The sequence below is a fragment of the Mytilus trossulus genome, chromosome 5, assembly GCF_036588685.1.
Source record: "Mytilus trossulus isolate FHL-02 chromosome 5, PNRI_Mtr1.1.1.hap1, whole genome shotgun sequence".
In the NCBI taxonomy this organism is placed as follows: Eukaryota; Metazoa; Mollusca; class Bivalvia; order Mytilida; family Mytilidae; genus Mytilus; species Mytilus trossulus.
Window position 1 is genome coordinate 59,729,943 of NC_086377.1, and position 13,614 is coordinate 59,743,556.

General features: G+C 32.8%; 1 protein-coding gene across 1 annotated transcript in view; it reads right to left on the reverse strand.

Moving 5' to 3' along the window:
* Positions 1-273: 273 nt before the first annotated feature.
* LOC134719763 (uncharacterized) overlaps positions 274-13,614 on the reverse strand; it is a 28,729-nt gene continuing 15,388 nt past the window's right edge. The window contains exons 6-10 of the mRNA XM_063582723.1: positions 12,403-12,466; positions 3,887-4,116; positions 1,932-2,107; positions 1,070-1,141; positions 274-450 (exon numbers count right to left, since the gene is read on the reverse strand). Coding sequence (XP_063438793.1) covers positions 430-450; positions 1,070-1,141; positions 1,932-2,107; positions 3,887-4,116; positions 12,403-12,466 — 563 coding nt within the window. The 3' untranslated portion in view covers positions 274-429. The remainder of the gene's footprint in view (positions 451-1,069; positions 1,142-1,931; positions 2,108-3,886; positions 4,117-12,402; positions 12,467-13,614) is intronic.

The following is a 13,614-nucleotide window of genomic DNA, read 5'->3' on the forward strand; positions in this document are numbered from 1 at the left end:
AACTAAAGTTTCAACTCCCTCAGGCAAAGTTGACTTTAGATAAATGTTTGGCTTTGAATATTCCTGATGAAGGTAAATCCAGAAAAGCGCTTCGAACGCATGGAATTATTAGACGTGATGTTTTCCATTTTTTTTCTTAACGTAAGAAATAATAACTTACCATTACGAAATTTAATTTCTTTGTTTTCTTTTTTATTCAATCAAAACATTGAGCATTGCCAAATTCGACAATACAATACAACTCATTTCTACAAATGCATTCTATGATATACTGTCAGTATTGTAAACAACTTTATATCATTAAGTAACACATAATTCAACGCAACCCTCTTCTAGTGTTATTTTTATAACCTTTGGTGAATGGATATTTCTCAGAATACGTTCATATGTCCTCGTGTCAACAGTCACTTGATCAATATTATTAAATTATCATATAGTGTCTGATTCATTCTGAAAAGAGACAGTGAAAATGTTTTGTAAACTTTTTTACTAAATGATAACCGAATCACCTCTGTCAGATATACAACTATTACAAAATGTTTTCGCAGTAATGGATGTTTTACAAGAACAAAATGCAGTTAAACAATAAGAAGTTTGATATTGCATTCTGTGTAGTATATCTTAATTATAGTTTATGCAAGCAAGTTTATGACTTGTTGTTACCTGCTTGTTTATAACAATGTTCGTAGTGTGCCCTTTATGTAGGAAAATGACAGATTGGGATTCTTTTAAAAATGGTCCTTATTTGGAACATCATTACTTTTATTTGAATTGTTAGAGAGTTATAAAATACATCATTGCTCTTTCTGTTTGAATTTAACTCAGATGGTTATAAAGAACCTGCCATCGACATTTGTTTATTATTGAAAATTCGTCAGATGACCAAAACATGTCACTTAGATATTTGTATGTCATATGGAAACCCGAACTGTGCCAAAATTGTGTTGCTAGTCTTTAGTTTTCTATGATGTGTACTTTTGTTTGTCTGTTTGTCCTTGTCTTTTAACGTTTATTTTTGACTTTCTAAGTTTTAATGTCCTTCTTAAACTATAGCGTCTCTTTTACTCACTAGTGTATTTTCAATACGAAGAAGACATGACAACTTTTTCTTAAACTTTTCTCCTCCCAAATGCAATACTGCCTGAAATGATAACAGCATTGTATAGTGTTTTAAAAATAAAAGATTGTACGTGCGTCAGTTTGATATAAAAACACTGTAAACGTTTTTTTTTTTTTTTTTTTTTTATCACAAATGGATTTTAATTAAAAAAAACTCAAGATATAACAAGTGGACACTAACACTGTTGCTATTTAAAAACTTCTACTCATCATTATGCAGTTTTGTAATTTTGCCAAATTTTCATATGGTTTTGCTCCGCTGTTTTTGAAACTCCTGTAATCATCTTAAAACGTAACTTTCTTTATTTGTTCTAAATTGATAAACAAGATTAGGCATGCAATTACTATTATGCGTCTATATAAATCAAATAAAGTACAAACAAATGTCGATAGCAATTGCATACTACAAAATAATTCCACTATGAAATCTTCCAGTTATTCATGTTTTTATCATTTGATTAAGTCGTTTAATTGTAGAGTGCACTTCACAGTCCGCTTCAAATCAGCGTGGTGCTCGAGAAAAATGAACATTCATATTTCAGGAATATACCAAGAAAAAGGGATGTAAACTTTACTATGTGATCGTCATGTCAATACAAATTATTCTCTCTTTAACTTAAGTTCTCTTTTTATCTAATTTATGTATTGATTACTATTCAAACATTCCATGTGCGTTACAGATATATGAAGTTTTAATCGCAATCAATATTACAGCAAACACAATTTGTATGTTATTATAGTATTACTAGTGCTCCTGAGAACAAATCTTTATTATTTATTTATTTTGTACAGGTACATTATTTTAGACAAACCTTTTTTAAACGTTTCATTTTGTCTTTGAGATCATCTTTTTTCAAAATTCCACTGCTGCTCTGCACGATTTCTCTCCTAATGTTATCGATAGCGTCTAATTGATCACCATACTCCTTTTCGTCGTTTATTTGTTTTAAAATGTAAATCATCAGTTTCAAATCTGTTATTTGTTCCTCTGTACAGATAAAACAAAATGAACTAATATTACTTTTTTTCATTTCATGTTGCGTGTAATATATACTTAACAACCATGGAAACACAATATCTCCATTCATTTACTGCATATAACTTTTAGAAAAATTATCAAAATGAATTAAAATGTTTTCACAAATTTTTTAAATTCTTTAAATCACCTAATTCTCTAATAATGAGAATTTTCCTTATATCAATTTTGTCATCTCAGAAAACATGAAAACCACGAAAATAACTTTTGGTTAATGTTCAGTTTCTTAATTAAGTTGAGAATGAAATAATATCATTCTTGTCTTTCATGTATAACAAATGTTTTAAGAACGAAATCATCTCATACTTTTGATTTCTGAGGTTAAAATCTCCGTTGTCTTTACTTAAATGATCTGTTACTTTGCAATAATGCTTGCATGTAAAACGTACTAGATTTCTACAAATGTGTAGCCACCTCAAGAAATATTGTAACATCTGTAAATAGTAAGTTGTGATTCGTTATATACTGACCGACTTTAGAAACGCAACACTAGATTCTTTTTGTGTTATTTTAGAATGAATGTGTCACTGTCAAAAACGACGACTGTCTGTTACAAACGGCAAAATGATTGTCAGAAAGGTCAACGAATTCTGTCTGACATGTATTGGGTTCTGTTTTACGCCTATTGATTTTGCATTTGTTCAACTCATTAATTGATTTTGGCAATTATGCGGTTGGAACTTGAGGGCTGTAAAGATGATTTTCCTTCGGTCAATTCTTTGACAATTCAGTTGATAGGAAACATTTATGGCATGAATCTGTACTCAATGGCACTCAGCAATTTTATTAGCAGTTGACGTTGCGGCCGTAAACTTGTCTGGCAAATGACGTTGCGTAATCAAATTCTGTTGACGTTTCATTGTCACTACACGTTGATCTGTTTTTTGATGGCTAGCAACAAATCTTGTCTACTTGTATCGTTGTCGGAAGAACAGTAAGACGAGTTTCTGAAGTCATACAGTATAATAATGGTTGCAGCACATTTAGTCTTCATGTTTGCAGTATTCTTAAGGGCTAATTCAGTTTTTTATTTCTCAGTCTTGGCAAAATGGAGATGCAACATTTTCAAACTGATTTAAGTGAGGCAAGGGATTTAAGAACTGTTTCAAATAACAAAAAAAAAAACCTGAAACAATCTTTCATGGGTTCAACATGTCGCTTTGAGAAATTCGTGCGACATCAAAAATTCGGTATGTTCAATAACCACAGGTAAGTCAGATTTTGATTAAAGTATGATAAGGATGAAAAGTAGTTGTAAGAGAATCAAACAAGATTTGGTAAAAAAAATCAACAGAATGCGTGTTTGCGTTTCTAAAGTCGTTCAGTATATGTTTGGTTAATTATAGTAAAAAGTAAAAACACAAAATACCGAACTTTGTGTGAAATTGAAAACAGAAAGTCCGCAAAAAAGTTTTATGTTCAAAACATGTATTTTCTTGGTGAATATCTGATTGTTTACAGTTTCAAACTGCCTATGAAAGCTTACATAACAGAAAAACAAATTATGTAGCTGTACTTTCAATAAATATCAACATTTGTATCAAATTAAAAGTTGTATACATATATTAAAGTTGTGATGATAATTGATATAAGAAAAAAAACAAAGAACATTGCTCTTTAAGGGCAATATCTGTCTCGAAGTGTCAAACACAGACTAGCAGGAAATACAAAGACGACATGTATCAAGTAATGACAATTGCATTGTGATTTAAAGATAAAAAAAAAGCTCACTTTCTGAATTAAGTTGAATTCTTTGGTCCTGTGTGAGGCATACCCTCTTCTTATTTGTTGTAGTTTCATTTTCTTTTTGGTGGTCATTAAATGCACGACGAACTTTCTCTAAATCTTCTTCAGAACAGTCGTTAAATTCCTGTTTAATTACTGGATATGCTATTTTCGTAAGTCCATGAACAACTAGTAAGAAGTTGTTTTCTTCCGTTGTAAGATTTGTGAATCGTTTACTATCAAAGAAAAAACAACTATATGACATGTTTATTGCCAATTTACTTTTATCTACACAAATTTATTTGGAAAGCGTCTTTGGTAATTTTTGTTTTGTTTATACTTTTAAGGCAGTTATGTTGTATGGTTGATATATATTTTTACACAGTTTTGGTTAGTTAATGCTTATCATTGTTATATATAACTATCATTTATGTTTCGGTTAACTATTTACACCACTGGGTCTATGCCACTGCTGGTGGACGTTACGCCCCCGAGGGTATCACCAGGATAGAAGGATTTTCTTATCCAAGGCATAGATAACCTAAGCAGTATTTGGCACAACTTTTTGGAATTTTGGATCCTCAATGCTCTTCATTTTTGTTCTTGTTTGGCTTAATAAATATTTTGATCTAAGCGTCATTGATGAGTCTAATGTAGACGAAACGCGCGTCTGACGTATTAAAATTATAATCCTAGTACCTTTGATAACTATTTACACCACTGGGTCGATTCCACGGCTGGTAGACGTTTCGTCCCCGATGGTATCACCAGCCCAGTAGTTAACACTTCGGTGTTGACATGAATATCAATAAATAAATGTGGTAATTTTTATAAATTTCCTGTTTACAAAATTTTGAATTTTTCGAAAAAAAAATAAGGATTTTCTTATCCAAGGCACCGTATTTGGCACAACTTTTTTTTATTCTTTATGCTCTTAAAGTTTGTACTTGTTTGGCTTTATACAAATTTTGATATGAACGTCACTGATGAGTCTAATGTAGACGAAACGCGCGTCTGCCGTTCTAAATTTTAATCGTGGTATCTTTGATAACTATTTGTCAACATAACTTAACTATGAAAATCCTACCTTGATCATTTCGAAAATATTTCAATGGAATTATAAACATTTCGTACCCTAACCATATAGAACAACCCCATCCAATCGTTTCATTTCCTTTTCTTAACCATTTCGTACCTTGACCATTCCGTACATGGTGAAGTATTTATATTTTTGTAACTTCGTAATTTATGTAATATTTACACATGCTATATGTATTCACTTTCCTTCCTCATGGAACATTTAAATGTATGCTGTTTCGTACCTCGAAAAATACCTATATATACATAAACTGGTAGCAAGTTCCTAAATTAGTACAATAAGGTCGCACATTTTTAATTCGTGACATGCTTGTGGAGTGTTTTTAGCTGTTGTCTCTTTTTACTGCACTTCCTGACAAAAAACAACTTGAAAAACCACGAAACAGTTTCAGATAATACGGTTTATCGCTTTTATAAGATAAACCAATTTAATTAAAGAGAAATGATTATTGCCTCATTCGGATCCGGTTCTTGTTTCCCGCCAATCAACGTCACATGACTCGTCAGCATTACATTGCACTAGCCAATCTTGTAGATATGTAAAAGTTTCAAAAAATGCAATCGTAAAATATCTTTGACATCCGCATATCATATTCTAATATTTTGAAATGAAACTATCGTAGAGACAAGACAATTCTCCAAGAAAGGATATGCATTTGCAAGGGTCAGCAAACGACGATATTAAAAGGTAAACCGAACTGTCACCACACGATCCGATGCCATCAACCGAGTCATCAACACGAGGAACACATCCAGCTTCTTTCGACATGTTTATGTTTGTGAGATTATTAGAACAATTTAATAATGTATCTTCGCCATAAGAGTTATACAATGCTCGAATGACAGGGACAGCTTCCAATTTGTCAGTGGCTCATTGACCGGTGATCAATTTAATGGCAGAACAAAATCTTCACACCAGGAGCCCCCGTTTAGAATTCCACACAGCACAAGATGCACTTGTAAGGAAAACACGATTTAAAAGAAGGAAAACCACTGATCCAAAGAATTCACTACCTGTTTCCAGCGGTTTGCAGATTTCGTCAAGCTTTAACCTCGGTATGTTGAACTTATATATATAAAAAAAAAAAAAAAAAAAAAAAAGTGGATGTTTTGTGGTGTATAATTATTCTAATTGATATTTATCTCATTAGGAATAAGATAATCTGATGGTGATAAGATAAGATTACTGAAAGGATTATTTATTATTATAATTTGATGTCATATATTTAATTCGTGGCCTTTTTTACATGTCTGCATTAATGTACATAAATTATATAACCATGCAGTCGTTTTGAAGACGCACCTTATTACACACAAGATACACACGAGGGCAATAAGTGCAAATTCCTCATCTTTATTTACTTTACTTTTCTACCACTATTATACACAATTTTACACTATGTGTTAGATGGCTCAGCTGACGTGTAATAGATGAAATACACTAGAAATTTTGTGGCGGATGACGCGATAGTTTTAGATTAAATCCATCAGAGTCGATGGCTTAGATTAAAATATTTACAAGTGGAAATCCTTTGAACATGTACAGTCTTAAATATTTCCTAAACTGTTTGATACACTTAAATCGGCATTACTATATAAAAAAAAAATGTACATAAATTATGCCTACTGTTTTCTCGTTTGACTTGTTTAACATTTTTCTTTTTGTTTTTTAATTACTCTTTAATGCAGTATCATGGGCTCTGCTCATTGTTGAATGCAGTACAATGACTTCGTTTAATTTAATGCAGTATGGGCACTGCTCATTGTTGTAGGCAGAAAAGTGACTAAATGTTATTGATGCGACTTGGGCTCTGCTCATTGTTGACGGCAGTACACTGACTTGTTGATATTAATGCAGTATATGGGCCCTGCTCATAAATGAAGGCAGAAAAATGACTAATTATAGTTAATGTGGCATGGGCTCTGCTCATAAATGAAGGCAAAAAAGTGACTACTAATAATTATAGTTAATGTGGCATGGGCTCTGCTCATTGTTGAAGGCAGTAAAATGACTTTTTGTTATTATTTTATTTGCCGTTTGTTCTACTGTGAAGAGTTGTCTAAATGAATCATACCAATTCTATTTACACGAGGGAGCTTCTCAGTTACATGTATATATTTATACTTTTCAATTTGCGTTTATTTTCTTGTTAGCTTGCTTGTTTTAATTTTTGCATGTTTGCCTAGCTATTTACATTATGCATGTGTTCCTGTTGTAAAATATGCTTATATTAAATTTGATATTTGATTTTGATATGAAATATCACGTCAGTTGAACTTGTGAGAGATTTGCAGAGCTCATGTTTACGTTGTTGAATCCTACATACCAAGCCCGACCCTAAATTTTCTGACTTGCGTAAATATAGTTCATATAGTGATACAAGCAAATATAGTTATACAAGCAATAGTCTGTATAGGTTTCAAATAGCTTACTTATGCTCATGGACAGGACAATTAGTTTACCAACAAGTCAACTTAAGAGAAAATAAGAGAATTATGTGCACTATTCACACAATTATCAAACTACTTTATAACTCACGAAGCAGCAGACAGAGCATGGTACACTACATCCTCTATACTTTGAAGTGCGATAATGTTATTGTATATATACACATGATACATGTTCATGTATTGTTTAGATTATTTTTGATTGTCTTATCTAACTCAGATATGTGAACATTGATGTTTTAATACGTTTGTATTTTACTATCATATTTATTTTACATGTCGGCACGAACTATGGGCTTCCCCACATCTATTTTTAGAAACAAAACAAATATGCGGTATATAAGTTACTGTAATGGACTTTTACAAACGAACACGCATATTATCCAGATGGGAAACTCGATGAATTTTTAAATTTATTTCAAATACTCTTGATCTATTTCCTTCTATCAAAGGGAACATTTAGCATTCTTATCTAGAAGCTGATGGACACAATCTTTTTAATTCTAGTCGGAATAAATCAACTATCCATTACTTAAAGTAATACCATGGAATTTTACCTTAGCACCTCGTTCTTTTAGGTCACAAAATATATTCGACGCAAAACTATTCAAGATAGAACTTTCCAAAAACATGTATTCGAATTTTTAAGTACTACTAGGAATGCATGGGGTATAGCCAATTTAGTACAGGAAACGCCTAGTTCTTTTAGGTCACAAAATATATTCGACGTAAAACTATTCAAGTTTGAACTTTCCAAAAAGCGGCACATACTGCTTAGCTGTATCCGAATATTAAGTACTACTAGGAATGCATGTGATTGCCAATTTTAGTCATGTTAGTACAGGATATGTGGTACTTTCTATGTTTTGATTGATATGATTGCCTAGGATAGCACTTATTATATATACAGGTAATGTATTTTCGTAAACTTTGTAGAGGATAATAAAATTGAAAATGGAAAACTAATATTAGTGCATATTACAGATTAACAAAGCAATTGAGTAGATTCATGGCATACCACCATCTTGCATTGTACTTTTGCAGTGACCAATCAATCTAGTTATTACCCAAATCTCCGAATGTATACACAGATGTTCAGTTTTATTGATTATGCTGTTTATTTTTATGAAGAAACTTCCTGATTTATCGCATTATATCTCTTAGAAATATTTAACAAGTTCCAAACATATGTGCTTTAGAATACATTTTGTTCAACTAAGCCGGTTAAGGCGAGATAACTCTTTTAGTAAACCCATTGGTAATTCATGATCGGTTTATCAGTGGATGTATTACTGCTAAAACAATGCGTTTTATGATGATAAATATATATATATATATATAACATGGATAATACAACGAAAGAAGTGATATCTTCAAAAACAGCACCTTTATAACAAAGCTATTACAAAAGGAAAACTATGATTGTCTAAGATATAAACATATTAACAAAGAATAATGCCTTCTTAGCTAGTTCACCTAAATGGACCTTAAGGTTGTAGGAAGGGGGGGGGGGGGGGTTCTGGTGAGTGTGTATAGACACACTCAAGTGGCAAGATTAAGGGGTTATGATCGTTTCCCGTAATTGTACGTCGGATCATATTAGGTTTTTACTTTCCTGCGGTACCGCAGGAAGTTCTGTTGAGACCATCTCATGTCTACCCTGAGTGGCCGGTTCTGAATTGGTACCAGTTCGAGCTTGACTGTTAATGATACATAGTATGGCCTATGTATTCAGTGTTTTATAATATAAAAAATGTTAATCTTTACTCCCCTGAAACCAGGGGGTGATGCGAATAAGACCCGACGTATTTGGGGATCATAACCCTCGTTCTCTTTAGAATTTAACCTGGAGGAACTTGAGCATCCATTGCTACCAATGGTGCACAGATTTGTCAGTTAAAACTAGCATGTCGGCATTCTGTAATCATGTCAGACCTCGTCATTCTAAGTGAACTGTGGCCGTTATTTCCACAATAGTTATTTGTTTGTTATGTTTTTGCCTAAAAATGGATTCTGTGATTAATACGGTTTATCGCTTTTATAAGATAAACCAATTTAATTAAAGAGAAATGATTATTGCCTCATTCGGATCCGGTTCTTGTTTCCCGCCAATCAACGTCACATGACTCGTCAGCATTACATTGCACTAGCCAATCTTGTAGATATGTAAAAGTTTCAAAAACCCACCCACCTCCCCTTCCAATCTGCCATCTAATAACAATTCTTGTGTCTGCTGCTGTTTTATTTATCTTTTCAGAATGACCAGAACATGCCGGATTCATAACTTTTTGGACAAAACAGAGGAGACAATCAAGCCGATGGATTTACTAGCTGAATGATACGTTCGAGAACTATAATTATTATGTCAATGCTAATTTTCATGAATGGCTACCACCTTTATCTAAATATTTAGACACATTCAGTGTGAAAATGGAATTACCAATACCTGGTATTAGTTCTTCGCCTAGATGCATTTAACTTTTGACTTTATTGGATAAAAATCATGCAGCATTTATTTTAATTACTCGATTCTAATTGTTCATTGTTTTGTAATAAAATCATTCGTCACAGTCAAAAAGGATGTCGGGATCTGGCAAGATTAAGGGGTTATGATCGTTGCCCGTAATTGTACGTCGGATCATATTAGGTTTTTACTTTCCTGCGGTACCGCAGGAAGTTCTGTTGAGACCATCTCATGTCTACCCTGAGTGGCCGGTTCTGAATTGGTACCAGTTCGAGCTTGACTGTTAATGATACATAGTATGGCCTATGTATTCAGTGTTTTATAATATAAAAAATGTTAATCTTTACTCCCCTGAAACCAGGGGGTGATGCGAATAAGACCCGACGTATTTGGGGAACAACTTGAAAAACCACGAAACAGTTTCAGATAAGTTTTCATGTGCTGGTTAATAAATCTCATATGTTTAAAGTTGAAAAACAATAAAGGTGTAACCATGTAACCCTAGATATTTCTCCGAAGTGTATTATATTGTTATAGAATTATCTCTGTAAATAAATATCATGCAAATTAAAAATAAGTATTAAGAAATTTGCCACTGCTGGAGAAATTTTATTATGATGTAGGGATTTTTGTTTTGTATTAAAATCATCTCAACATATTTTTTAATATATTTAACCTACTTATCTAAATCCAAAATCTTGTTAAATGACCAGTAAAGTAGATATTAAATATATAAGAAAAAATCAAACACTCATTATGGACCACTATGGAAGATCTTGGAAGCCTTCTCTTTTTCGAAATCTACAAGGGTGTCTTTAACGTGCAAGAGATATGGCTCTCTCTTAACACGGGTCAGCCATTTATCGTCCCCTTCCGACGGACTATCATCGTTTCCTCAAGACCATACTCGCAAATGGTGTCAAGGGAGAGCCGAAAATTGAGTTCCTGAAATTTTCATCCCAAATGGGTATCGAACCAGGAACCTTCGTGTTAGTAGTTCGATGCACTAACAACTACACCACTACACCACGGCTCTCCATAACCGTAAGAAATGCTATTTTTGTCGTTCAAAATGGAAGCGGTACGAAACGGCAGCGGTACTTAATAACTGAGGTAAGAAATGACAGAGGTAAGAAATGACAGATGTGAGAAATGATGAAGGTATGAAATGACTAGCATCCACAAGTTATTATATCTCTTGCAAATGTGTTGTCCTATATAAATACAGCTACAAGAACGTGAAATGAATTGCATTTGAAAAATAAACAATACTACTACACAATAACACTAGCGATATGGAGGAAATTAAAAATGTCGTAGTTTATAAAACTCGATTTTGTGATTTTTTTATAAATCCGATAATTTAGCATTGAATTAATCAAGCGGCAGGAAGTTTTGCATTACAACTATTAGCGTTTGTTTTAGTCTGTCTATCATTTAAGATATAACGGTTTTCTGATGATACAAATATCTAAACTAGAGGCTCTTAAGAGCCTGTGTCGCTCACCTTGGTGTATTTGAATATTAAACAAAGGTCGCAGATGGACTCATGACAAAATTGTGTGTTGATGATGGTGATGTGTTTGTACATCTTAATTTACTGAACATTCTTGCTGCTTACAATTAGTTCTATAGATAATAAACTTAGCCCAGTAATTTCAGTGGAAAATTTAGTAAAAAAAAATACAAATTTGATGAAAATGGTTAAAAATTGACTTCAAAGGGCTATAACTCCTAACGGAGTCAACTGAGCATTTTGGTCATGTTGACTTATTTGTAAATCTTACTTTGCTGAACATTATTGCTGTCAATTGACCCCCTAAGGAGTTATTTTCCTTTACAGTTAATTTTTAACAATTTTCATAAAACTTGTAGATTTTTACTACCGGTTACATTTTCCACAGAAACTACTGGACCAAGTTTATTATAGATAGTGATAATTGTAAGCAGCAAGAATGTTCAGTAAAGTAAGATGTACAAACATATCACCATCTCCAAAAACATAATTTTGTCATGAATCCATCTGCTTCCTATGTTTAATATTCACATAGACCAAGGTGAGCGACACAGGCTCTTTAGAGCCTCTAGTTTAAACTAGATACCCCAATGATGATTGTGGCCAAGTTTGGTTTAATTTGGCCCAGTAGTTTCAGAGGAGAAGATTTTTGTAAAAGTTAATGACGACGACGACGACGCCGGACGCCGGACGCCGGACGCCGGACGCCAAGTGATGAGAAAACCTCACTTGGCCCTTTGGGCCAGGTGAGCTAAAAACAACCTTCGGTATCGGGAGGACACATATAGCAAGCGATAGAAGTTCCTTTGTTGACAAAATGATATGAAATTCACAAAATAAACTTTCAACAAAATGTATGCTTATAGCCTTTATCTCAAGGTTATAATAATAGACATTTAGGTCTTATTACAACAGGCATTCGATTGTGTTTAGTTTTCAATGTTGTGTGGCTATGGTTTTTTTCCGGAATTTTAGATAATATATATTCACACTTACGATCTGTGAGAAGTTGGGAAAGGAAAATCTGGAGTGATGTGTACACATTTAACATGCAAATCATCTAAAAATAAAAGAGTGATAGTTTTAAAAGTTGTCATTTTCGAAAATCAATTGTTGAAAGAAGAATTCAGAAGGTTAAATTTAGTTCTAGTCATTAATGTCAGTACACGAGAAAGCAAGAAATACAGTTAATAATGTGAATTGTATTTACAAAACAATGTTTTAACAAGAAGAACAATTTGAGAAACATTCGTTTTTTTCTGTCAAAGAATAGTATATCGTATTGAAACAAACGTCATAAAAAAACCTATACATAGCCTATCCTTAAACAAAAATACATGTTGATTTCATTACGTAATGCTTGTAAAAAATGCACAAGATATTGCAACATTATGGTGAAGATAAATTTGAAGATAAAGACTTAGATTTAGGCCATAATAGAGCTAATGATGTACCGACTGCATCTGCCTAGTCCGAACGTCTACTCTGTGAATCATTTACTTCCGTACATATAATACAGCATTTTTGCCTTAAATACAATACAACATTATTTTCCTTACATAAAATACCATCGATACGTCATGAAAGTCTATCTAGTTTGCACCAAAATACTTCGCAACATTTACATTAGATAATTTGGGCTATTTTTCTAAGGTTAGTTTTGGTCTTAAAGCGCATAACGTTACTACGAATTCATACATCCCATGCTTTCAAATGTGAATGTCTAAGCGTTCCTGATAGAGCTAAATCTAGTAAATAGTTTGACGCGTAAAATTTACCCAAGATTCATCTTTCTTATGAAATTATCTGCAATAAAAAAAATATTTAAATTTTTTTGATAACGACAAAGTTACTAAGATTTGGCAAATTTGAGATATGAATTTGCAAATATGATTTCTTCCATCCTTTTCAACTTGATCTTCCAACTATAAAGTTATTTTGGATCGCAACTGGGTGTCTTGTTTATCAAACCATAAGCTTGTTCTATGGTTCGATGATACAACCATCGGGTGTAGGGTGATGGTGGATACTAAGTCCTCGATGATAGCATATATCATATGCCCGGTAGTCAGACCCTTTATGCTGACATATGATATGACTGATATATAATGTCTGTAAAATTTCTATTCGTGCATTTTCGAATGATTTCAAATGCTTGATTAGGATTCTTACCCAGATTTTACGCACGGTTTTGATCAATTTAGCATT